This window comes from Botrytis cinerea, chromosome 7 (assembly GCF_000143535.2).
Source record: "Botrytis cinerea B05.10 chromosome 7, complete sequence".
NCBI lineage: Eukaryota > Fungi > Ascomycota > Leotiomycetes > Helotiales > Sclerotiniaceae > Botrytis > Botrytis cinerea.
Window position 1 is genome coordinate 2,335,910 of NC_037316.1, and position 26,572 is coordinate 2,362,481.

General features: G+C 44.1%; 7 protein-coding genes across 10 annotated transcripts; 5 read left to right on the plus strand and 2 right to left on the minus strand.

Moving 5' to 3' along the window:
• Positions 1–34: 34 nt before the first annotated feature.
• On the minus strand, positions 35–1,319 carry Bcpup2. Its single transcript, XM_001547707.2, has 4 exons — positions 1,116–1,319; positions 1,039–1,051; positions 449–974; positions 35–393 (listed from the first exon to the last, which is right to left on the minus strand). Exons 1-4 carry the CDS (start codon positions 1,138–1,140, stop codon positions 220–222), a joined length of 738 nt encoding a protein of 245 aa, XP_001547757.1. The 5' UTR covers positions 1,141–1,319; the 3' UTR covers positions 35–219.
• Positions 1,320–1,492: 173 nt separating this feature from the next.
• Positions 1,493–4,702, plus strand: Bcspc97. The gene is made up of 3 exons (XM_001547706.2): positions 1,493–1,988; positions 2,044–3,998; positions 4,050–4,702. Exons 1-3 carry the CDS (start codon positions 1,622–1,624, stop codon positions 4,467–4,469), a joined length of 2,742 nt encoding a protein of 913 aa, XP_001547756.1. The 5' UTR covers positions 1,493–1,621; the 3' UTR covers positions 4,470–4,702.
• Positions 4,703–5,050: 348 nt separating this feature from the next.
• Bcmet13 lies at positions 5,051–8,035 on the plus strand. Of its 3 annotated transcripts, none has more exons than XM_024694229.1 (3): positions 5,051–5,597; positions 5,671–7,420; positions 7,479–8,035. In XM_024694229.1, the coding sequence occupies exons 2-3, from the start codon at positions 5,722–5,724 to the stop codon at positions 7,646–7,648; spliced, it is 1,869 nt and encodes a 622-aa protein (XP_024550019.1). In that variant the 5' UTR covers positions 5,051–5,597; positions 5,671–5,721; the 3' UTR covers positions 7,649–8,035. The 3 variants fall into 3 exon arrangements, with proteins under 3 accessions (XP_024550019.1, XP_024550018.1, XP_024550017.1); XM_024694228.1 differs by having other exon boundaries at positions 5,051–5,471; XM_024694230.1 differs by having other exon boundaries at positions 5,051–5,364.
• Positions 8,036–8,617: 582 nt separating this feature from the next.
• BCIN_07g06370 (hypothetical protein) lies at positions 8,618–13,712 on the minus strand. Of its 2 annotated transcripts, XM_024694232.1 has the most exons (3): positions 12,073–13,712; positions 11,482–12,012; positions 8,618–11,428 (listed from the first exon to the last, which is right to left on the minus strand). In XM_024694232.1, exons 1-3 carry the CDS (start codon positions 12,812–12,814, stop codon positions 11,400–11,402), a joined length of 1,302 nt encoding a protein of 433 aa, XP_024550021.1. In that variant the 5' UTR covers positions 12,815–13,712; the 3' UTR covers positions 8,618–11,399. The 2 variants fall into 2 exon arrangements, with proteins under 2 accessions (XP_024550021.1, XP_024550020.1); XM_024694231.1 differs by having other exon boundaries at positions 8,618–12,012.
• A 4,924-nt stretch (positions 13,713–18,636) lies between these two features.
• Positions 18,637–19,352, plus strand: BCIN_07g06380 (hypothetical protein). Its single transcript, XM_001547699.2, has one exon. It carries the CDS (start codon positions 18,772–18,774, stop codon positions 19,057–19,059), a length of 288 nt encoding a protein of 95 aa, XP_001547749.1. The 5' UTR covers positions 18,637–18,771; the 3' UTR covers positions 19,060–19,352.
• A 1,086-nt stretch (positions 19,353–20,438) lies between these two features.
• On the plus strand, positions 20,439–21,716 carry Bcmrpl4. The gene is made up of 2 exons (XM_001547698.2): positions 20,439–21,079; positions 21,170–21,716. Exons 1-2 carry the CDS (start codon positions 20,537–20,539, stop codon positions 21,383–21,385), a joined length of 759 nt encoding a protein of 252 aa, XP_001547748.1. The 5' UTR covers positions 20,439–20,536; the 3' UTR covers positions 21,386–21,716.
• A 210-nt stretch (positions 21,717–21,926) lies between these two features.
• Bcgdi1 lies at positions 21,927–24,179 on the plus strand. Its single transcript, XM_001547697.2, has 8 exons — positions 21,927–22,102; positions 22,193–22,217; positions 22,272–22,331; positions 22,392–22,419; positions 22,470–22,815; positions 22,866–23,423; positions 23,478–23,632; positions 23,709–24,179. The coding sequence occupies exons 1-8, from the start codon at positions 22,057–22,059 to the stop codon at positions 23,904–23,906; spliced, it is 1,416 nt and encodes a 471-aa protein (XP_001547747.1). The 5' UTR covers positions 21,927–22,056; the 3' UTR covers positions 23,907–24,179.
• Positions 24,180–26,572: the final 2,393 nt, after the last annotated feature.

The following is a 26,572-nucleotide window of genomic DNA, read 5'->3' on the forward strand; positions in this document are numbered from 1 at the left end:
ACACTAGTAGGCAGGATTCCGAGGAAATTTCAGATACATTGCAACTTTCTTATTCGTAAATTTTAGTATAACGCACTACAAGCGGAATGTATAGTCAAACGATCTTCTACAAGTAAGACTTCCATATGCATTAATGTCATTCATTCATGTCAATTAAGATGCCTAAAATTGACTAGTCCATGCTAGATTGAATCCAGACTTTTCTCGTTATTCGAAATCTTAATTCGCGGGTAAGCGTTCAACAACAGCTGCCATCTCCTCATCAGTGTAAATTCGGAAACCCTTCTCCTTGGTGACACTAGCCAATTGCACATTCTTTGAATCTAATTTCTCTTCCATGACCTGCTTCAACGTCTTCAACACCAAAGTTTCTGCCTCTTCGATTGTGAGCGACTAAGGTTTAGGTCAGTGACAAATCATTTATAGGTGATCATGTATCTTGTTGTACCTTGTGAAACTCGTTCTGTAGTTCGGCTTGAGCTCCCTCTGAACCTGAGCCAATAGCCTTTGCATCATATCTGTAAAAGGTTCCACTTGGCTCAGCGTGGTATAATTGTGGTCCATCCTCATCGTATCCAGCAATCAAAAGAGCAACACCGAATGGTCTACTCATGATACTCTCTTCTCCATCCGCACCCTCACCAAATCTCAAGGCCAAATCACAGATGGCTTGAGTACAGCTCTCGACTCTTAAAGGTTCGTTATAGTGGAAACTGTGGTTTTGAGATTCGACTCGGGCGTGTTCTACCATTGATCGTGCATCTGCTTGAAGTCCTGACATGGCACATCCAATGTGACGATCGATTTCGACAATCTTCTCGACGGAAGATGTTTCGAGTAAAGTAGAGGTTACGCGCTTTTCAACACCGAGAACCACTCCGCCACCGGTTGCAACTCCTATTGCCGTTGATCCCAATTTGATGGCCTCTAGAGAGTATTCTACTTGGAACAAACGACCTTCCGGGGAAAAGGTGCTGGGATTATATTAATATTGACCTGCAATGTGGGATGTTTGTTGCAGCTAAGACTTTGACATACTTGATACCCCGATCTGCGAATTTGTTAGCTGGTACAACGAAGGCATAGGCGCCGCAGAAAGCATTCAAGCAACTCACCATATTCGGATCTTGCAATAAACATCTTGAGAAACAGCCGTTGGCAAAAGTAAGAGAAGGTATGTGCTTGTTGACGAAGAGACAAGGTTTCGATGGAATGCGCTGATTGAATGCAAATAAGTAACTTGAGGGTATTCGCAGAGAGATAATTTCAGAACGTTGACGTTATGAACGAACAGCTTGTTACAGAGGTTGGTAGCTATCAGATTTAGGAGCTACTTTAGGCAAGCACAGGCATGCGAAGCTATCAAAAGGCCTGTTCCTGAGGCTTTGGTAGCAAGATTACTAAGGTCAAATAGGCTTAGCGTAATCTACACGTCTCTCAAGGAAGTTTATTGTATCGAAACGCGTGAAGAGGGGGAAAGATAGGACCTATAGAAAATAATTTAATAGTCACGGCAATGGAGATATACGGTTTACTGTCGCATACAATTAGTTGCCATTCTCAATTTAAGATCTTCTCGACTTCTTCGTGCTCATAATTTACAACCCCAGATGTGATAATTATGTCTTCGCAAGCTAGAGTTTCTTCACAGTCTGAGCGAAGGTCGAATGATAATCCTAGATCTCGCCCACCGTCCGCACTGGCTGGCACAAGGAATGAGAGACCAGATGTACGCCGACGTCCTTCGCCGCCACCAGGAGCTGCGGAATCGAATCACCGAAGAGCTCAATCGAGCTCACAACGGAGTAATCGAGGGGTAGACGAGAGGAGGACTGAACGGGTGCATATCTCAAGTAGAGAGACAGTGACGTCTAGAACAAGAAGTCCGGATCGTCGCGCACCTACGGAACGTCCCAGGGCCAATGATACATCTAGATCGCGCGGGGAAGAGATTCCGCCAAAAGCATCAAAAGTCGAAACCCAACCTGGTAAGTGCCTTCTGAGGGGGGAATTATGCAGTTATTCTAAATGTTACGATTTTAGTATTGCCATGGGATCCGCAAGTATCCTTAGTGCCGCATACAACTGCGCCATTAGCGTCCAGAATCTCCATTCCACCACTTGCTTCTCAAGCTCCACAAGCCTTACAGCCTCAGCCCCTTCACGAATTGTCTCTGGAAGTACAAGAGGCAGCTATATTGGAGGATCTTCTGTTTGTTTTCATGGGATATGAAGGGCAATATATTAGATTTGGGAAGGGATATGATCCCCTCATTGAGAAGGATCGTCTTGCTGGTCCCAGCTTTAGGATTTTACCTGGCTTGGATCCTAGTTTACAGGACCTAACTACGACCATGCTCAAGATGGCTACAAATTACGGCGCAACCGAGGCATTTGTTGAAGTACAAAGCCGGGAAGAGTTTGGAGCTGTCAACCATGCATTGTGCGCTGCCATGAGGAAACTCCTACAAGATTACCTCATTTTGATCGCTCAGCTTGAAACCCAATTTCTTACCAACCCATCGTTTACTTTACACGTTCTAAACCTCCATACTCTTCCCACAAGCCACATGATGCTTCAGTTATCTTCGCTTGCCCATGAAATATTGAAGAGGAACTCTATGCTTGAGGAAGATGAGGAAGATGGGGATGGAATGGATGACTTCGAAAATATCCTAGAAAGTCTCCGTGAGGGTGGAGACCTTGGGCTTGGGAATATTCCAGGTAAAAAGATTTGCAAAGGTGGAAGCGTACTGGGTCTCATTACGAAGCGACTGGAGACAATGTCTGGTGATCCAGCCGCTCGGTCTCTCCTGACTTCACTGTTGAGAGATGCTAGTCGTCCTTACATGGTAATGCTCAACGAGTGGTTGCATCACGGAAGCATTAAAGACCCACACGCGGAGTTTTTAGTGAGAGAACAGAAGAGTATAAAGAGGGAGAGGTTGGAGGAAGATTATACCGACGAGTACTGGGAGAGACGATATACGATTAGGGATACTGATGTACCTCCTCAATTAGAAGGCGTGAAAGATAAAGTTCTCTTGGCCGGTAAGTATCTGAATGTCGTCCGTGAATGCGGGGGTGTCGATGTGAGCAAAGAGGTGAAAGACGTTCCTCGATCATTTGATGATAATCGATTTCTGGAAAATGTCAATAGTGCCTACGCGCACGCCAATGAGTCTTTACTTAACCTGTTATTGACTGCTCATTCCTTGCCTGCACGTTTGAGGTCTTTGAAGCACTATTTCTTCTTGGATCGCTCGGACTTCTTCTCTTATTTCCTCGAGCTCGGTAATTCTGAGTTGCGAAAACCTCTCAAAGCTGTTAATACTAGTAAGCTTCAGTCATTACTTGATCTTGTTCTTCGACAACCTGGAAGTGTCGCCGCCCAGGATCCCTTCAAGGAAGACATCAAAGTTGAGATGAATGATATCAGCTTAACAAATATGTTGACCAGAGTAGTCAATATATCTGGCATTGAACAGGGAGAATCACTACAAACTCCTGCTCAACCAGTCACAGAGAACGATAAGGCTGCTGTAGGGTTTACTTCTCTTCAACTTGATTATTCTGTCCCATTCCCAGTGTCTCTTGTCATCAGTAGGAAGACAGTCTGGAGATATCAAGCACTCTTTCGATATCTGTTGTCTTTGCGTTATCTCGAGCAACAGCTTGTCACATGTTGGCAAACACATAATCGGGCCGCTACTTGGTCTCACAAAAGCTCAAATCGAAATCTTGAACTGTGGAAGCGAAGAGTGTTTACGTTGCGAGCAAGAATGCTGGTATTTGTGCAGCAACTTCTCTACTTTTGTACATCTGAAGTCATCGAACCAAACTGGCAGGGTTTGATGGCTCGACTCAATGCAAAAGAAGATGATAAAGTAGGGAAGACACCAGCCGTCAGAACAGTCGATGAACTCATGCAAGATCATGTCGACTTCCTTGATACGTGTATGAAGGAGTGCATGCTTACGAACAGCAGACTTTTGAGGGTATGTTTATCCATAATTATTGCCTCGTTAAGCTCTACTAATACTTTACAGATTCACTCTAAATTAATGTCGACCTGCACTATGTTCGCAACGTTCACGTCATGGCTCTCAAGAGAATTGGAGAAGATCGACACGGATTTACTGGGCACAGAAAGACCCAGTACCATGAACTCGCAGCAATGGGCTCGCTACCAGCGTGACCGGGGTTCTAGAAATGGGGAACCTAACAATGGGAACCCATTTTCGGAGGGAGGTTTTGATGAAGCTCGACTCGAAAAGATGTATGAGATCATCAAGAAATACGAGTTCAACTTTAGCAAGCATTTGCAAATTTTGCTAGATGCTCTTAACCATTATGCTGCCACGGAAACTGTGGTGTTACTGGGATTGTGTGCAAGATTGAGTACTGCCAACCAAGGCACTCAATTCAACGGCCTGCGGACTGATGAAGATGGTGCGGGACAACAATAGTGTTTTCGTTTAATTGGCATTCTTGTCGGTCTAGAATTTAGCATGCAAATGGCATGTTGTGATGATATCCAGGGATGAAAACATGGAGTGCTGGCGTTGGTTAATATTCTCAAGTTTATTGGCGGTGCTGTTGAGAGACTGGAGGCGAATCCTTTGTGACGATTTTCTTGTAGAGATAAAGCAAGAGATAGTTCAAACTACATAGTGTAAAACAATAACAACAGCATTAGATAGATGTCCGGTCCGGCATTGGAGGATAGTGCCTCTTTTTGGACCATCTTGATTTCGCGGAATCCAGATATACCACTTGGGGGTATATTCGTCTCCACACAGTCGGAACCATCTCATGGTAAAATGGGACTCTGTGGCGTGCCGTATGAGGGGCAATTTTCTCGGCGCCCGAAAGTTTTGGTGACAAATTTTGTAGGGAACACCACCAGCACTAAGCTCCGCGAAATTAAGTGGTCGTACTGTACAAACAGACACCCTTCAACAGTGAGACCAAGCTTCCATGCTCCGAAAAAGAGTTGAAAAAGTACTTAGGTAATAAGTATTGATAAGATGTGTCTCCTTCTCTTATCGTTCTGCTTGCAATTGTCTTGAGCATTGAGAATTGAGAATTGGGAATTCATTGTTCTATTGTTCATTGCACGCCCACCATTGGAGGGAACTGCGAATTGTGGAGTTGATACACTGTCATTGGACCAAATTTTGTCTCGATTGACATCTACATAATTTTCTGGAACCTTTTCTACCACCTCCCTCTCTTAGCTTTGTACATCTACCAGTATTTCACCCCCAATTTGTTTGCAGCAAACCTCCGTAGTACAATCATCAATACAAAACAATCCAAGTACATGCTGCGAGACGTAGCAGATCGTTGGGCTCGTAAAAGGTATTTTGGCTAGTATCCATCTAGTCCTCTTCATTCTATATTATCATTCCGAGGATCTAGTCTAGCCTCCTTGAAAAGAGCATATCTTCACAAAAGGCAATAAAAAGGTACCACGCTTCACTACCGTCCCTTACACTCAATCTGCCAATCTGTATTGGGTTGCTCAGGGCTTCGATTCTGCCATTGGTGAAAGCGTTGCGGCGTGGATACGATACAAATCTGACAACCTCACGGTTTGAAGCCACCTTCACCACCCAGCTATCTCAGAGGCTTCAGTGAATTATTGCTAACATCGTTTGTTTTCAGTTTCTACATCAATTCAACAGTATCACCATTTGCAGATCCTTAACTTTCAAGATGCACATCAAAGACATGCTCTCGGAGGCTGAAAGGTCGGGCAATCCCTCTTTCTCTTTCGAATTTTTCCCACCAAAAACTGCTCAAGGTGTACAAAATCTTTACGATCGTATGGACCGCATGCATGGGTTAGGACCTAGTTTCATTGATATTACCTGGGGAGCAGGTGGTCGTCTCGCTCAATTGACCTGTGAGATGGTAGGAGTGGCTCAATCGCAATATGGATTGGAGACTTGCATGCATTTAACTTGTACCGATATGGGAAAAGAGAAGGTCGATGAAGCTCTCAGAAATGCCTACAAAGCTGGTTGCACGAACATTCTTGCTCTTAGAGGAGATCCACCGAGAGAAAAGGAAAAGTGGGAAGCAACTGAAGGAGGATTTCAATACGCGAAAGATCTTGTCCACCATATTCGTCAAACTTATGGCAATCATTTTGATATCGGAGTTGCTGGATACCCCGAGGGTTGCGATGACCAGGACGACGAAGATTTGTTATTGGACCATTTGAAGGAGAAAGTTGATGCGGGTGCTACTTTTATTGTCACACAAATGTTCTACGATGTCGACAATTTCATCGATTGGCTGGGAAAAGTCAAAGCAAGAGGTGTTAACGTTCCTGTCATCCCAGGAATTATGCCCATTAACACATACGCAAGTTTCCTTCGAAGATGTAACCACATGGGGTGCAAGATTCCACCAAAGTGGAGTGCAGCTCTCGAAGAGGTCAAGAATGATGATGCTGCTGTACGAAACATTGGAAAAGATCTAGTTGCTGAGATGTGTCGTCGAATCATTGAAGCTGGAGTACATCATCTACATTTCTACACCATGAATTTGGCTCAGGCAACTCGTATGGTACTCGAAGAACTTAGTTTGACTCCGTCAAACCAACGTCCATTGAAGCACGCACTTCCATGGAGACAATCCCTTGGCCTTGGTCGTAGGGAGGAAGATGTTCGTCCAATTTTCTGGAAAAACCGAAACAAGTCTTACGTGGCTAGAACCCAAGATTGGGATGAATTTCCCAACGGTAGATGGGGAGACTCGAGATCTCCTGCCTTTGGTGAATTGGATGCTTATGGAATCGGATTGAAGGGTAGCAACGAACAGAACATTAAACTCTGGGGTCAGCCTAAGTCTATCAAAGATATCGCTGAACTATTCGTCAGTTACCTTGAGAGTGGCATAGAAAGTCTTCCTTGGAGTGAAGCTCCAATCTCAAGCGAAGCAGATATCATTAAGTCTGATTTGATTGAGCTCAATCGTCGTGGATTTCTTACCATCAACTCTCAACCTGCTGTTGATGGTGTCAAGTCATCTGATCCCGTTTATGGTTGGGGACCCACCAATGGTTACGTCTACCAAAAAGCTTATTTGGAACTTTTGGTCGCTCCTGATATGATGCCAGAGTTAGTGCGTCGTATCCAGCACGAACCCGATCTGACATACTATGCTGTCAAGAAGACTGGAGACGTGCAAACAAACGCACAAAGTGATGGACCGAACGCTGTCACTTGGGGAGTATTCCCTGGCAAGGAGATTGTTCAACCTACTATTGTCGAAACCATTAGTTTCTTGGCATGGAAAGATGAGGCATTCCGTCTGGGAACAGACTGGGCTCATTGCCATTCCGCACTTAGCCCAAGTCGTGGACTCATTGAATCCATTATGGATTCATGGTATCTTGTCAATATTGGTCAGTTGATTTTCAACCTCTATTTTGAAATTGCAACTAAAGCTAACATAAAACTTAGTTCATAACGACTTCCACAAGTCACATGGGCTCTTCCCACTTTTCGATGGGCTCACTGTAAAGAATCTCAACGAACCTTTCGAAACCTCCGAGAGTGGTGACGTTGATGGTGTACGATTTATCGAGCCCCAAACCGTCCCACTAACAAACGGAGAGGCCAATGGCCATTAATACTTTCAACATGATTATACTTACTTAAACTTTTTCAACACGATTTTACGATTCAACATGCATGAGGATGGGTTCACAATGGTTTTATGGCATTTAACATTGCATTTAGCGCTGGTGTTTATGGGCAAACTTCAACAAGTTTGGCGTTCAAAAAGGGATCTCAACGATCTCTAACATGGAATGAAAGGGAATGGGTGGGGGTTTATAAAAGCAACGGCCAATATTTTTTTAATGGAATGGGGCACGTACTTGGACGGACTTGAGATATCATTGCCTTCAACGGCGCTTTTATAGATGAGCGATTCGTTAGTGTTTATTATTGCGGACATCTTCTTTGGAGATATTGGTATTGAAATATATCGAATCAAATGAAGATTATTTCTCTGCATGCCGTCTTGATATTTTATTGTTATGCAAGTGAAGGAAATCTGATGCTTTAGTTGGCCTCTCGCCGAAAGCATGTGGATAGCTCGACTTTCTTAGTCACTAAATATCTAACTAGGTACTTCTCAAAAGCAAAAGCACAAGCAGAAAGCAGAAATTACACATTCAGATTCAACATCTCACCGCACCTCGCCCCACCAGGTCACATCCCATCTCACTATTTTCTCCGCACATATCTTATTCTATCCCTCCCTTCTCCTGTCTACCCCCCTCCGAACCTCTCCCACAAACCCAGATCGTCTCCGCCTTTTCCATACTTCCCAAACCATACATCATATCCTACATCTTATATCTACTAAAGAGTATTCTCCATTTTCTCATTCCCCATTCTCATTCTCATTCCCGTTGCGAGCCATTCCAAGTCAAACTTCTTAACAAATCCCTCCTCCTATTCTATTTCTAGCTACTTCACTCGTTTGATAACCTTATACACTGCAATGAAGTAAACATATTTTTACGACCGACTCTTCTTACTTCCTCCACCTCACGCACAACACAGGACAATCAGGATCTGAAAGCAATACATAAGAACTCCCTTTTATAAATTTTGAATTTTTTTTTTATTCTATCTAGTGTATAATACAATACCCCCCGAATTTCTTCTCTTCCTAGCAAAAGAGTTTCATCAAGAGGTACCAATCAATCGTTTTATCTTAACCCATCCCAATATACCCATGCATTCCGCCCCAAATTTTCCCCTCAAGCTGTGTAACGCAATGTAAAAGTAGCAAAGAATAAACAAACACCTGAAAAGAGCAAGCAAGCGCAACCCCCGAAAAAGCTGAGCTGTGAAGAAATAGGAAAGTCTTGCATATAAAAATACACACAACCCTTTCTATTTATCGCGCTCTTTTTCTGTCCCGCCAACTATCTCATCCAGCAAGCAAGCTAAAGCTGCATGAGATTGCAATACCAAAATGTATGTTTTTGGTCTGGTGAAATTGTATTTTTTTTGTCCTTGTCTGTTGCGTGAGCGAAGGTCCATCCTCTTTTCTTCCACCCAAATTGTCTCATATGCTTTTTATCATCCCGGTCAAAGGACACCTCATCTTCTCCCCCCAACAACCCATCATAACGTCTCTATAAACAAGGAACCAATTGAGAAAAAAGCAAGGCCATCTAATGCAGCGCTCAAAGAAGCTGGTATCCGTCTATAACATTTTCCTTCATTTCCCCCTTCCCGAAATCTGAATGAAATGTGATGTTGAACAGGGACAACAATGTGAATGAAATAAAATCCTCGGCAACACAAAAATTGCTAGACCTCTAACTACAGCGCATCCATTCGCCGCCAAATGCAATGTTAATATATAAAACCACGCAAACTTTTCTTGAAACCGAATGTTGTAAACCTCGACGCTGTTAGATGGAGCAAAGTTAAAGAAAAATATAACAACGCCCATGCAATGCAATAAAAACCGTCTATAAGTTGCCCCTCCCAAACGTATTATTCGTATCATTTCGCTCTTAAATGTTGGTATGTACACCCTGCACCGGAGAATCGGTCTTTGCATTTACTGGCCTAAACAATTGAGCCATGTCTAGTGTCAAGTTCGCTACTCCAAAGTCCTTGTCAATGTCGCTAACTGATCCAGGCTCCTCTCCTCTTTTTGCTGTGTCGGTGGAGGCCCATCGCTTGGAAAACTTCAACAGTTGAATCACATGTGTGAATCTTTGGTCTGAAGGCATCTGCCAATCGGGCTTTTGAGAAAGCATACACTTTTGAAGCCAGTAAAAATGTGCGCCATCGCGGCAGAATCCGAAACGGCGAGAGTAAGAAGATCCTGGAGGATATTGGACACTGATATCCTCATCCCAAGCTTTCTTCCACTTTTCGAAGGCGGTTGTAACAGTTTTCAGAAGCTGATGAGAATGTGCAGATTGGCCATCGACAGGAGTTGCTCGGCCACTGTTGTTCGCACTTGGTGCTCCACTGCCGCCTTGATCCCCGCTCCTAACTACCCAATCGTTTTGACTTAATGGTGTGTTTGCTCCACTGTTTAAGGATGCAGTGATTTGTCCAGATTCTTGTGACATCTGTTTTTGAGCAGTCCACAATTGTACATGAAGGGCATGAATCAGAACGAATTTGGAGAATAAGTTCGTGGTTCCTGGCTGCATTTCATATGTGTGATGCATCAGGGTTCTAAGCACGGTGTGCATTTCTGGTTGCTTGCGTCGACGGCTACCTTCAGGGTTCTTCTGTGCCGAGACTGCGGCACCATTGAGACCGAGAGCATCAGCACACTCTGCAGAACTACGAGCTTCCCATGCAGCGTCATCTGCAGGAAGAGGAAGGCGAATCTCCAGTGCATCAAATGCAGGGGCAATATTGAAGAAAATAACCAAAGCGGAATCTAACAGAAAGATCATATAAAGTAGTCTCGATCTCTTTTCCTGCTCAACCCACGCGTTCCAATCGAAATTTGCGGCAACAAAAGCATCGACGTTTACATGACCTTGGTGCAAAACGCTGAAAGAGTTTGTGGTCATTGGTTGTGTGAGACCTGCCCTTCTGGCCAAAGAAACAACCATGGGGAAGTCACGTCGGGCTTTCTCGCGCTGCAGTGGTGTACCATGCCATGTGAAAAGCATTTGCATCAAGAAAATCGCTGCGATTTGTTCAATCTCAGATTTGGATGATCCGATTGGTTCATTGGCATAATCAGCATTTGGTGCGCGAGAAATCACTGAGTAGACTTGAGAGTTGGACTCTATAACCATCTTTACAATCTCCATCATCTCGCGTACTTGGGCTGGGCTCATACGATCAGAGTAAACTGCACCAATGCAGATCATACCTAGTAGAAGACCTTCATAAGAATCGGTGATACGAAATGTTGACATGTGGATGATAGGGAAATGACCCTGGAAATTGCTAAACTGTTCAAGAAAGTGTTTAATATTGTCGGCAGAGAGGAATTTTCTAATTTCTTGGCTGCGAGCGTTGAATTGTGGATTTGTGGAAAGGCAAAAATTTAGCAATTGGCTTGAAATTTGCTGGAGCGGATCATTTGGAGCTGGAATATTCCAATTGGAGAAATCGGAACCAGGAATATCGGAAGCACCAGGATAGACACCAGTGAGGAAACCGTGGTTAGAAGATTCTTGTTTTATTTGTAATTGTGAGTTGGCGAGGTTCGAGTTGTATGGTTCTTGTTTTATTTGCATTTGTTGATTCGCGAGGTTCGAGTTGTTGTAAGGAGTCATGAAGTTGTTTTGACCGTTCGATTGCATGTGAGGCCATTCGAGTATCGAATGTTGGCTGGCGTTCGCTCCTGCATAGACAGGCATCGAGGGTCGTCCGTTAGAAACAGTTGACATTCCCTCCATCGACTGCGCATGCAAGTTAGCAGTGTTGCCTTGAGAAGCAAAATCGTAGCTCTGACTGTAAGAATGACCATTCTGTCCATTTGGCATACTGAATGCCATGGCAGGGTTCATAGCGGAAGACATAGTACTCGGCATCCCTCCTCCGTATCCTTGATCAAAACTCGATCGACTTGAGCCGCCTGCAGCGGGCCCACCAATTCTTCGGTCTCTGTTATCGGGGTTGCCCAGTCGCTGAAGGTCGTTCGAAGCTTTCGAAGCTTGATCATCTGTTAGGTTAGAGCTAGCATCGGCAATACTTCCGTCGGGAACAACACCAAATGGGTGCATTGAGCCATCATTTGGCATACCATTGTTTGGCATGCCGTTCATGCCATTCATACCCATAATATCAGATTCGGGGCCCATTGTTTGATGTGCCTTTGGTCCCGGGTGTGACTTTTTTAGATGTGCTTGTGCATGAGACAAGTGACTTGCTCCGGTAGGGTTTCCACGGCGAATTGAACATTTTTGGAAATGACGTTTCAAAATATCACTGCGAGAAAAGGTATCACGACAAAGTACGCACATGTACGGACGATCTCCAGTATCTACGGAACGTTAAAGACTCATTCAACAGTCGACAGATATGATAATGGGGAGATACTCACGTCTCAATAAATGACGCTTAAGATGTTTGGCGTGAAGGTACGTTTTAGTACAGTGAGGACAAGGAAATTTTCCATCAGCATCCTTTGCGGGGATCATGGCATTTTTTGTGGATCCAGGACCAGTAGCAGTGACCTGCGGCCGACCCGGAGCACTAGGTAATATTCCTCTTCGGCCCTGCGAACCCACTACATGGGTAGGAGGTTCTTCTGCAAGCACTTGCTGTAGCATATTGGGCTGAGAATAAGCCGAATGCATCGACAGATGTTGTGGGACATTGCTCGCCGGCATTGGTCTCAGAGGGGGGCCTCGACTACTTGCAGGAGCTGGAGCAATTGGCTGATTGTGTGATAACGCGCCAGATGATTGAGGCATCATCGAGGGCGAAGGACGGTATTGATGCTGCGGGGGTTGCTGCTGATAAGAATTTCCATACATCATTTGTGCAGGCCTTGATTGTGCCCCAACCTGCTGGTATCCTAAGCTAGCAGATCCTGGAGTGTTTGGGGTGCCGGGAGTGCGGGGAGTATGAGGCGCGCTCCATGATTGTTGTTGCTGCTGCTGCTGCTGCTGCTGCTGCTGCTGCTGTTGCATGGCAGCGTGTTGCTGCGGTTGAAGAGGCGGCAAAGTGTGAGGAGGCAAGTTCGAATTGTGTTGAAGCTGGTGAGGGGAAATGCCAGGAAGCGGCGAGTATGGCGAGTTTCCGTTGCTCATCGCGTTTGAATGATATTGCGCGTTGTCCATTACGAGTGTGGACTTTTTAGTTCGAACTTTCTTGACTGAACGATCGACTACTCAATCACAAAAAACTTCCGCTACACCGTCTATGTGACTGGATCTTGATATCTAGTTCGTGAGACGGAACTGTGATAGACTGCGACCCAATTGGTTTTGTCGCGTCGAAATATTTACAAGAGAAGTTTTCGAGTTTTCTTTTTTTTTCCGTCAACGGATGTACGTATTGCAGGTCTCGTCAATGGGACTGAACCGTAGAAAGTTTAAAAGGTCCCTGCGTCAAGAGTGATGCGCGCCGTAACCAATATGATATCGAGGCCGTTATGGAGAATGGAGAACACTTTGGGGGTAGCTTGAACGAAGCGCGACGAGGTCTTGCTTTGAGGCTCAAGATGTTTACTCTGAATGTTCGTGTTCGAAGCAATAAGTGGATCCAAAGAAGACTTTATCCGTCCAAAGATGGGCGCAAATAAACGCGGTGGTGGGGAACTTTTTTTTTCTTGCGAGTATGAGGATGCGGTCGATCAACAGGGTCCCTTCAACGCTTTTTAGGAGCCAGAAAAAAATAAGAATCCGCCAAAGCAGTTTGAAAGCTGTCTCTCTGTAGCACGGCGTCTATTAAACTGGAGATTGAGGGGGTGGGATGCGGGAAGGAAGGTATGCTTGTTGCCTTTTTACCTTTCCTCGATCAATCTTCAAACCGGATGGGAAAAGTTATAAGAGTGGACACTGAGCAGGTTCGGTGGGTTGGAAGATGGATGGCAAGAAAGGTAGTAAGATGGAGAAGAAAAACGACGGACGTCTGTTTGAGTGGAGAGGGCGTCACAAGAAATTTTCTCTCTCTCGGCCTCTTCTTGAGGGAAAAAAAAAGGAAAAGGGAAAAATTGAATAGTACTAGGTAGTGTTCGGTATTTAGTGCGGTGAATGAGTAAGGATTTTCTTCCCTGAATCAATAAGATAATGCCGCTTTACGAAGAGATGTTCCTCTTTCGGTGATAGAATGAATGCAAGTGATTTCCAAACGAATATTCCTTCGCGTTCATGGATTGAAATAGAATAGTTTGGATTTATAACGGTGAGGATGGGATGATGGTTGAGAGCGAAAAAACGCATTAGCTCGACGAAGCATTGACATGGCAAGCACCATCGAGCAGACAGGACAAGGGAGAGAGAGGACGCCCGACTTAGAGTTTAGACGTCTGCTTCAAACTCTTGTCGACTTCATACTTCCATTTACCCAGTTACTGCTGCTTTCTCGAGCAAACGATTCAGCACGTCTTGTCTAGGTAGATGTGTGTTCTAGTTGCAAATGCGTAGTGTCTACTCTCTTGCCAATCCATCACTACATTGTGTTTCCTCCAGGAAGTGAGGCATCTGGTGAGCTCCATGTACGTCTGTCTGTCTGGTTATCGAGATGCTGCTGCTCGATCTACTGTGACGCTTCCCACATTACACGCTTCTGTTATGTAAAGCCGCATTCGTGTTTTACTACTTGATGCAGCGTAGAGTGTAAATAAATGCCGCTGACTAATGTCTATTCTTCCTAGCTGGAGATGCTTTTCGGCCCAGGTCACTACGTAGCAAGTATGGGATGTGTGTATGTACTGCAGTCTACAAACGGCTCCTGCGAAAAGTTAGTTTCCCAAAATCGACATCCGGATCTCGCTGACAGAGAGGGATCAATCTTGAGTCGCTATGTTTTCAGTCCCGGGCCAAATGCTGTCAATAACCGTGTGATAAAGCCATCTACCGTATATGTACTATGACTTGGTTGAGCAATGAGTAGACAGACGATGGACGCTTACCAAACTCTCTTGTAAAGGGGGTTTATGTCATGCTGGAAAAGTCGTAAATTTCTCACCATACCCAGCTGGGTGCTTCGCAGTGAGCAGCAATAAAATGCACCCTTGTCGACCAATTTGTTTTACCCTTTCGATTCTCGAACTCCGAAAGAACAAGAGTAATTCTTCTACCGTGTATTTAGAGTTTTGCCGAATTTCCTGCGTAGGCGATGGAATTGATGAAAATGGCATTATCGCCTGATTCCCAATTCATCTCGAATCGACAAACTTACGAGGCACACATCTACCGGCCGGCATGTGGGCAAGGTTCGGTTCTACTCAGCTCGCCATCCTTTCGCGATGCTTTTTGTTCAATGGCCTGTTCTCTAGGTGGCAGTTAGACTTTCCGCTTGTATGTGAGCTATGTAGGAAATAAACAGTCTTGATTCGACAGCATTGGTGCGAGAGCTCAATGGTGCTTCCAAACCGCTTCCACTAATAAAGATTGAGCCTTCCCAAACCTCTTTTCCACGCATCCCTCGACGCATCCAACCATCCATTTGTGAATCCCGAAGTTTCGTCGCATCGTCGAACGCTCAATACTACCTACCACTCTTCAATAACAGGTCACCAACGCACCATCTGATAACACAAGAAACGGTTTGCTCCGTGATATCATCTACCTCAAACAACTTAATACCTAGCAAGCCAGATGCAGTATCATGTACTGTGTACAACACATTCAAAACATTGTCCTACTAAGTCCTACTTTGTCCATCAACTGGCACGCTACCGCCAGCTCAGGCCCTGATGCATTTCATCACTTTCAGAACAGCCACGCTGCCTTCGCACACTCGTCCACGAATGCTATGCGGCCAAGTATGATCGTGAGGCAATGAAACTCAACCAAAGCCGCACGTCCGGCTGGTGACAGGTCCTTTCCCGGATACAGACACCCTACAAGTTACGAAGTACTCCTTTAATGCTCAAATTTCTTTTTTGGGCAAAGTTTATATCCAGAAGATCTCTCCAATAGGAGCACCAATTCCGAAATCCCGAGTTACCGTGGTCACTGAAAACAAGAAGTTGGCCATGGGTTCCTCACAATCACAACAAATGAGAAAATGGAAGTTGACGATCCTTTCTCTGCCACCTCAAACGTCGATAAGTTGTTTTTTTGGGAAGGTTTTGTTATTTTATTGTATAATCGCAGGGTTCTCAAGCAGCCGACAGAGTGTTTCTGCATGCTGCTTTTCCACAAAAGTCCCGGCACACTTGCCGAATCATACGACATGGATTCCAGCCATGTTGGACTGCGTGCTGCGTCATCTAGAAGAAACACACAAACGGTGTGGCGGTACGGAGTAATATGTGTGTGTGTGCCAGGTGCTAGGTAGGGACCATGTAACCTTTTTGTTCTTGTTCATTTGTGAAAAGGCTCGGGATTTCTTATCGATTCGGACTATCACTGGTCAATGTCCCGTTAGACTTCTCTTGGTATGGCATCTTCCCAACTCTCCAGTCTCAATGTTGTTGTTGGCTACCTCCTACCTAGTCGCCCAGTTCTCCCGAAATTGGGATCTATATGATTGCTTACCACTATCGTCTTCGTCGTCGTCATCATTGAATTGTTCGGGCTGCTCTGAGCCATTGATAAAAATAAGCCATCCCGCGACCAAGCACAACAGCGGCTATGTGCCAATTGCGAGAGGCGTGTGATGTAATTTCCAGCGAAAAGCTATCCTTTTCTGTGTGGCGCTACCACTGCATTGTCGATATGCTCAATCATTCAAGGCGGCCATGTTTACTGCTCTGTACGAGCGCTCAGGAATCAGGATACGTCCTAAACTGCTTACAGGCTTGGATGAAAGTTAAACCCAGCTTCTAGTCCGGTTCTTTGCTTCATTTGGGTTGTCCATCCGTCTTAAACCTTGCAGAACTCGTCCTGTTCACGAATCACCATTGGCATTTGGCATCATGGCATGATCGATCAATTCCGATTTTCAGACAGTTGGTAACTCTTCCTATGCCAATGGTATTATCTACATATCTCAGTGCGACTGCAGTCTGCAGCTCACAAGGTTGATGAACGCATAATATTCCATTCAGATAGATCAAACGTCAAACTGATACCCTCTAAGAGAGCCAAGTCATTGAACAATTTCGTATCGATAAACTTCGGACCTTGCACCAATCAAAGCAGCCATACTAACACCCAGAGGCTAAAGTATATTCTCTTCTGGAAACTGTGTAAATCTCTAACACGACTCACGACTCACGACTCGTGACTGGTGCAATTATGTCGCAATATTAGAATGGAAGTATACCGCCCAAATTCCCAATGCAATGCCGCACTTTGACTTTTCTTTACCGAGGTTCAGGCGACAAACTGCTCTTTTATTGAGAGCGGAAGGGAAGTCTCGAATCCCCAAAAAGAGTTTTCCTCCGTACGCATGCGTGGCTGCCAGCGATCAAATATCTAGCTGGCTGGCTGCTCTAGCTTCGGCATCGTGAAGGTTGGGAATTTCAACCCCTTGCTATCCGACAGCATTTCCCTCAAGTGCCCTTTTCGAATCACTGACAAACCACTCGATGGTAATGGCGCCGAAGGAATTTTACACCGCTCGCCTCCACATGCTGACCTGGAGATTTTCCATGTATCGAGTCCCCAATGTACGATATCAGGTGATTGTAAAGGATTACATGAGGTACGATGTACATACGTTGAGCAGATACATCATCCGGCCTATTGAACGCTTGCTTTGATAGAAGATTGGAAAGGGTTGATGCACTGCAAGACCCGCGTACGAAGCATCCATCATGCGGTGTAACAGGAGTATTTTCCCTGTACATAAAATCAGCAGCATTCACAGCGTTCTGACCATCGTTGCTTATGATTCGTTAATCTGGTGATTCTGATCTGAGAGAAAGTCAAGGGTCAGATCTGAACAAATTGCATTATGAGCTTCGTGTCAAAAGGATCGAACTAAAAAGTCTCACTAATACATAATTGGACCGCCAGATAACCAGACAACTCATTATTTAACGGAAGAGGCTGGCAGGTTGCATTCCAAAACGAGATCTACAAGGATTTATGCTTGATCCTCTCCCAAATCAACCTGTCAGGCAGGGGAGGGAGAGGTCAGATCCATTTCTTTGCGCTTCCATGCCCATTTTTTTATTCTTCAGGCGCGCCGTTTCCGCTACTGTGACAGTGCGATTTTTTCTTCGATGTCTTGCTGTTATAACAACAATGCCACGTTCCTACTTTCTTGCGAGTCATGCATGGAAAAGCCCGTGTTTCAATGCATCAAAAGTGGGATGCTATTGTATTGTCCGAATAAGCATTGTTGAGGCGGTACTGTGCGACAAAAGCTGTGTATATCAATACTCGATATTCCACCGCCTCGCGTCGCGACTTCGTGCCACAAACTTATTTCCAAAATTGTCCGTCATGTACATTCGAGGTAATATATGGTTCTCTGAGCAGGATGATGCGGTCTGAATATAGCACATTTTAAATGAGGGTGTGCTCTCGATCAGACCTTTCAACTTCAAGTGAAGCAATTTCAAGGATCAATTGATTCTCTCACAATTCTATTGCCTCGCTCCTCTTAATTTCTTTTTACACATTACTATAGGTCTGCCATGACCGCTATGATCACAAAGTCTGACCTTCCGGTCTAGATTGAACGATAGTTCATTTTCACCGATAGGTTGAATAGGTGTATTCTCTTGCAATCATTTCTACTGTCTTCGTATGTAAGATGAGACGGGGTGAAGAAGTTTCAAACATTAATTGACATCCAAGAAGATCTTCGCTTCACCTTGTCTTACTTGGATTTCATGTTAAAAATCTCGTAATTTAGGTCACATGATTCACCGTGCCTCCAGAATTCTGGACTGTTGATCGTTCTATATATAAATCTTACCGAGACAAGAAGTGGTGCCCCTTACAAGGCTGTGTAATTTCCTATTGCCACACACAAATAAATAAGCTTAGTATTTGAACCATTCGATTCTCTGCTTTCTTTTGCAAATACATTCACAGACAAACAAACAAACCACCTTCGTTTTAATTCATACAATTCTACAATTCTATAAGCTCAGGCTTTTTAATCTCCAAAACTTTCCAAAACAACGTCAATCACCTTCCTCATCACCAATTCTCACCCCACGTTCAAAATGCAGCCTTCCATCTTCCTCGTTGCTTTCGCATCTATTGCAGCAGCCACTACTGCATCTTCTGATTCCTCAACTCCAACCAGCGCTATCGCCCCACTCGCCAGCGGCACCTTCACGAACGGAACCTCAACCAACGGTACCATTAGCGGCTCCACGACTCGTTCCCCTTCGGCTTCTGGTACTGGAAGCGCGGGTTCTTCAGCAACTAGCAAGGCTGCTGCTCCCGCCAACTTTGTCTCAGGAGGTGCATTTGCTGCAGCCGCTGCAGGAATGGTCTACCTCTTGTAATTTTCGATCGATCTTTGGCTTTCAAATTGTTGTGATACCCGGGTCATTGCATGCGAGAATGTCACCCTCTTGATTACTGTTTGCCATGCATGGCGTTGCTTAGGGTACTCTTCTAGATAAGATTGAGTGTGCATTGGAGGAGCTTCGGAACGGTGGAGGGCATAAGGCTTAGGCGGAGACGTACATTTAGATGTGGAGATAATATAACCATCCTGGCATTCTTTACATGCTAGCTTCAATTCTATCATACCCTTTTCAGACTACCAGTTGCCAATGAATGTGACAACCTTTTAGATATTAGCCTCCATGTGAATGAAAAATCAGTACACTAAATAACTCGAAGAGAATCAGATATTGAAGATGTTCGAATTTCAATACCTCTTAAGGACATCAATTTGCATTGAAACACTGATAGTATGGAATGTACAACAGGCTCATAACTTCTCAATGTTTTTGTTCAAATTTCGATTTGAAATACCGATTGTTTAATTTGATATTGAATATTGAATAGAGCATATATTTTAGATGGCCCGTCCTTTCTGTCCTCCTGGGACTAGCTTCAATAAATTGATCCTCCATTAATTATCACCAACCACCATCTAACCTTTGAAGATCGGAACAGTAAACCATCAAAAGCAATGCTACTATGATAACTGACAGAATACAAGACGTCTTTCAGGAACGATCATCCCCAGCTCCCTGGAAACCAATACCAAACACTAGACACGACTGTAGAACATAGCACCAAAACAGCTAAACATGCAAACGAATCTAGATCCAGCTCCTGTGACTTCAAATTCATGCATGCAATAGGATATGGATGTTCTGGGCGGATCTATGCATTTGTTTGTGCGAGTCGCAGCTGGAATATCGCCATCGTACCACCGCACTAGCATGGCTTCAGATTGATAGGTATCCCAAGCAGCTTTGTACCTAAGAAATAAATGGCTATCCCGAAGAAACAAGTGTCGCGTCTAACATGCAACTATACCATTCGGCATCGGCATAGTGCATTTGTGCCGTTTTGATCAGCATTGGTGGTGTTGCACATGTCATATCAACCCAATCATAGATTATTAGAAGCCATGGTATGCATTGTTAGATAGATGGAGAATAAAGGGAAAGCCGATGGGGCCTAGAATAGCTTCAGCTTATTTCTCGGTTCGGTATGGTATGTTGAGACTTTAGGTTGGGCATTTCAATTGAGGCATCGGGCGCAAATCCGATATGCAACAAAACTTCTTGTGCGACACCCGAAAGACTGTAAAAGGATGCTTGTGTGACAGGTGGTTACTAAAGTCATGTGGTTGCAATAAATTCTGGATATACATTGACTTGCGCTTTTGGTGTCAAAATTCTACCCCACCTCAAATTTATACGGTAACCGAAATAATTTATCGAGTTTTCGAGATTCTTGACTGATGAGGAAGTAATCTGGAGCCGGTGAGTGCATCGCCATTGACAACCTCAACATAAGATGTCGACCTCTACAGTTATTCGACCTGTAGCTCGCAGTCTTCTACAACTCCGAAAGGCAGGAAATACCCCGCCAGCATTCCTCCTTCCCTGCCTACAAAGCTCCTCCACAACTTCATCATGCACTCAATCCACCTCCTTCTCTACCAGCAGCACACACCTATATCCCCGGGACATGAACCGTCTGCGCGGAGTATCTACTCAAAGACGAACGGGGCCCCGTCAACCTCTCTCAGTATCCAATGCGAAACTACCCCAACCAGTCCTAGATGAATCGAAACGATTAAAAGTCAAGGTTGATGAGAATCACGGATTATACGAGTTTTTCAGGCATAAGGACAAGGCACTTAGCACGCCAGCTGAGGAGGGAAGTCATGGCAGACCATGGAGCGCAGAAGAGTTGAGGGGGAAAAGTTGGGAAGATTTACATTCACTTTGGTGGATTTGCTGCAAGGAGAGGAATCGCATTGCTACGGAAAGTTACGAGAGGCAGAGATTGGAGGCGGGTTATGGTGATGAGGATGCGGAGAAGAGGGATATGACTGTGAGTGGTTATCTCGGTTTACGTCCTATTTGGCTTGTGTGCCGCGCAAATTTAAGGACTGAGAATGGAAGCTAATTTCGGGGATCACAGGTTCGGAGAACACAGAGAGCTATCAAACAAGTTTTGACTGAAAGATATTATTCGTGGCAAGAAGCGGAGGTTATTGCGAAGGATGACCCAGAAATTGACTTTTCGGGTGAAGGACCATTATACACCCCCAGAGATTTTGAGGAAGAGTTTGAGGAGGATGTGTTAGCTGAAGCTGAGGGAGAGGCAGAGCCAAAACCTGCTCAGGTTACAGCTTAGATCATGGAGGATATATGATAGAGGACCATACCCTAGATCGAAAATAATGAGTCTTGGGGAAGGAAAGGTGTCTCCAGTTGGCATGAATGATTTGGTTTCCTACAGCCATCATCTGTATAAGTAGAAACGCATATGGGGCAAGACAGCCATGGCCGCATTATGCATTTATGTGAATCTGAGAAAAGGATTATCTTTGTCTAAAACAATTGAAAAGATTGGTATAGTACAAGCAGAATCTCTCGTTACTTGGTACCTTATAACGAGATCAAAGCGAAAGCGTCAATCTGAGTGAATACCGTTAGAAATTCAATTTAACAGATTCCATGTACCAAATACATATATCAATTTGTCAAGACCCAAAATCAATCGTGACAATTTACCAGGAACTCCACAAATTCGCCCCTGAGCATAATTACACCAAGACAAAATCTACCAGCAGCAACAACAAAGCGGTACTCCAGTTTCCCCCTTTAGCGAGGCCAATCAAGAGAATTGGTGCAGCAGAACGACGTTGTACGTCTCACCGACCATTTCCATAACTGCCCTTGCAATTTCAGCATAAACCACATTTGCGATTTTTCCTCATCAAGAAAGCTTTCTATATTCTTCTTCTTCTTCTATTTTCGCAAACCCAACCTACTATCTAATAAATATCAAGATTCTAATTCAAGATGGATGAAATCGCCCCCGAGTATGATGTTGTCGTTTTGGGCACTGGTAAGCTTGCTTAACCCCGCATTGGCTGGAGGGGCATGGATAGGAGCATTTATGCTTTGTTGGAGATATATGGCTAATACTGAACTCTAGGTTTGACGGAATGTGTTCTTTCTGGGTATGTCGATTTGGGAAAAGTTGATGAGCTTGTATACTGACGTTTTGGGGGTAGAGTTTTGAGTGTTAAGGGTCAAAAGGTCTTGCATATTGATCGAAATGATCACTATGGAGGGTATGTGTTTCAAGCTCGCAGAATAGGCAGATAAGTCAACAATAGCTAATTTCCTCACAGTGAAGCTGCTTCCGTCAATATCGAAGCTGTGAGTACGATTTTTGAGTCTGCGAAGCTCTGTTCTGACAATCACGATAGCTCTTCAAGAAGTACGGAAACTATAATCAGGGGGAGGAGCCATGGAAGAAGTACGGGCGTGCCAATGATTGGAATATCGATTTGGTACCAAAGCTTTTGATGTCTTCGGGTGAGCTCACAAATATCCTCGTTTCAACTGATGTTACGAGATATCTTGAGTTTAGATCTGTGGCTGGAAGTTATGTACAACAAGGTACTGGTCCAAAGGCCATGGTTGCAAAGGTCCCATCAGATGCTGGTGAGGCTTTGAGATCATCTTTAATGGGCATCTTTGAGAAGAGAAGAATGAAGAGTTTCCTTGAGTGGATTGGCACATTCGATGCTGCAGATCCTGCTACTCACAAGGGTAAGGTGGTTGAAATATCTCCTATTCGGTAATTTACTGACAAAAACAAGGACTTAACATGAGCACCTGCACCATGAAGGATATTTATGATAAATTCGGACTCGAGACTGGTACTCGGGACTTCCTTGGCCATGCTATGGCTTTGTACCAAACCGATGACTATATCAACGAGAAGGGCACAGCTCCAGCAACCATCGACCGCATTCGTTTGTATGGTAACTCAGTCGCCCGTTACGGAAAGTCCCCATACATTTACCCAGCATACGGACTCGGTGAACTTCCTCAAGGTTTCGCTCGTTTGTCTGCTATTTACGGTGGTACCTATATGCTTAATGCAAGCATTGATGAGTTCAAATATGATGGAGATAAGATCTGTGGTATCAAGGCTTCTATGCACGAGAAGGATGCTCAAGGAAATGACTCAACCATGAATTTCGAGACTAAGACAAAGAAGATCATTGCAGACCCATCATACTTCCCTGACAAGGTTCGCGTTGTCGGTCAACTCTTGAAGGCTATCTGCATCTTGAACCACCCACTTGCTGGAACAGATAATGCTGATTCTGCTCAACTTATCATTCCTCAATCTCAAGTCGGACGCAAGAACGGTACGTTTTTCAAAGATACAAAGCGTTAGGATATTGTGACTGACATATTTATAGATATCTACATTGCTGTCGTTTCCAGCGCCCACAGTGTTTGTCCAAAGGGTTACTATATCGCCATTGTTTCCACCATTGCAGAGACCGATTCGAACCACCATTTGGAACTTGCACCAGGTCTTGAGCGTCTTGGAAAGATTGAGGAGAAGTTCATGGTAAGCAATTTTTCTTTTGCCACTACCCTTTCAGTATGATCAAAATTCTCCAGTGCTAACATGAATAACTAAACAGGGTCCCCCAATTCCTCTCTATGAGCCACTCGAGAGTGGCGAGAAGGACCGTATCTTTATCTCTAAATCTTACGACGCCACATCCCATTTCGAAACTACTACAGACGATGTTAAGGATATCTACCGTCGGGCTGAGGGACATGATTTGGTTGTTGAGGGTTTGAGAGAGGGTACTAATTTGGTTGGAGGGGAGCAATAAATTTTGATTGAGAATACAGGTATGGGCGGAGAATATTCCGAGAAATTAGGAGTAGATAGTTAAGGTTATGCGTACATAGTGAGGATGAACATGGATAGGAGGTCCTTAAGCTATTGAGTGGGCAGAAAGCTTTTATGTATAGGAATGGTATAAGGTACTTTTTTTGCCTGTGCAATATTTGATTTATATTTATAGTTCTAGTATTTTTTTGATTCGTTTGTTTATGCACAGCCAATCTTTTTTATAATAGCAAGTACTTGTTTCTTTCAGCTAGGAGCGAACGATGAGAGGAACTCTCAATATTCTGATTTGTGTATGGACGTGCATTTCTGTGTCTTGATCTTCGTCTTCCCCTTTGCCTCTGTCTTTATGGTTATCGAGCTTAGGCTTTGCTTTCGAGTAAGATAGGTGGGACAAGTACTGTTGAATGGGGAAAGTAAAGAGATACAGAGGAGAGGAATACATTGTGTGCTTTGCTTCAAGTCGTGCGTCTAATGCTGTGATTCCGATTCTTTATAGCTCGAGGGGGAGAGGTTTGAGGGAGATATACGGATAGAAGAGCCGTGGTGGTGAAAAGGGTACGAGGTTGGTTACCCGCGTTTAGGGTGATGGATTCGTGGGTAGTGTGCTTGGATTTTAGAAAGAAAGATTTGAGAGAGATTGCATGTATGATATTGTTACTCCACACACTAGCAACGGCCGCGAAGAGAGACCACTTCGAACTAGTCGATGTTCAGAGTAGGGAATTTGGAGAGAGAGAGAGAGGTTAGAGTTGGATTGCAATGGATGGCTTCGATGAAGATAGATTTGTATCAGAATGGTAGGGGGTTGGGTAGATGGTTTATCAGTTCTCTGGTTTAGTGATGGGCATAAAATGAGGTGAGCTGGAAAGGGTGGACAAGATGGATGAATGAATGGAAACTGATAGATGTATGTAGGTATCTGAACTTACATGACACTCGCCAAACGAGAAAGTGCAGCAAAACTTTTTTACAATTGCATAGTTTTTTTTTGGCGATGATGTATTTCAGCTATTAACCTATCAAGTAACCCCTCTAACTTGAACAACATGACTGGATAAACCCAATGATCCCCTTCAAAAGTTCACCTCGACAGACAGTTGCTCTCCCTGACAAATTCATAACCTTTTTTCCATACCACTATCACAGACCTCAAGTTACCGTAGGCGATATATGAGCGGTTCAAGCCGAGGAATGAAAATTCCAGTTATTTTGATCCGTGTGTTTATACTCCCTCTTCCTCTTCCAGTTGCTTGTTGCTCATCATATCCTAATCAAATTATCATTCCTTCTCAATCAAAGCCTCCGATCAACGACTCACAAGGCAAGACAGTTTTATAAGAATTACAGAGAGCTCTTGATAGATGGAGAAGGAAGGAGGCTAGTAGCGAGAGATTTCTTTAGAGGGTTTCTCAAGAATAGTGAAGTGATTGCGATGTCGCGAGAACCAGTTGAAATGCGTTCAATGCTTTGCCTCAACCAAAACTTGAAATGGAGATGGATGTTGACGCTGAGTCGCTGACCTCTATTCGCTCCTGTTTACTCGTCTTCTATCACAAATAAAACAATGCATGAGCAAATTTGAACACTCGATATGATTTCAATCGTCGACGCCCCCGTTAAGAACTAGTGTATTCATACAAATGGAAGGAAAATGAGTATAATCCTTTGATTATATCCCTGCCGCTAGTATTGCTCTTTGTTGCTGCAGCCGCTAACACATATGAAGATGGCTCATAGAGCGGGGTTGTGGTATGGAAACACGCATAGATGTGCCGTAAAGTATCGTTGCCATTCAGGTAACGAATTCAGAAGACAGTATAAAGATAGAAGTAAGATGTTATGAGAACGCAACCCACAGTTAATGAGTTAGCATTGCTTTCAGGAGTGATTATCTCGATATTTGATTGGGAAACGAGAGCAAAAGAGGAAGAGAATGAATTGTGGAGTTTGAAGAATCTGAAAAGTTCTTACATGACACTCACTAATAAGGTAATGGAGCTATTGGGATGGTGCTTATCAATTTCTTGAGTTTAAGCTAAACCACAGCTTGCCAGCTCATATTGAAACGCCCCTGATACTTTATGCATAGTGTGAATTGTTAGCTGGGAGCTTGCAACTGAAGTGCCGCATATTTGGCTTTCTCTCTTGAGGCGATATGATCCACTGATGTGCTGCGTATTCATCAAGAAGATGAGAGCAATGGAATGTGTCAACTTATGTAGTAATTGTGATGCCAGCAGTGTGTTTTGTAGTTCGATCAGAAGTATTGTTGGGGCAACATACCTTGTTTGCTAAGATGTAATGAGACGTTGGTATGTAACTTGAAGGCTTGCTTGTTCGGAGACGTGGTGCAAACAGTTTTCTTCAAACAAACTCCAAAAGATAATTGCTCGAGTAGGTCTGAACGCTAGCAGTGAACGGTAAGTGCTTTTCAATCGACGTGCGGGCTCTGAAGTCTTGGAATAGTGATGGCCAGCGAATCGCCCAGAGCCAAATCTTAACTGCTGCGACGAAACCTAAAGCCCTGTTCTTATGTTGAGCGGCGTGGAAGCAGCAGTGATGTCTAGGATGAAAGCAAAGCTATCACTTGCAGGTGTAAGAGGTATTGTCATGGGAACAACAAGTTATGGAGGAATGATGCCA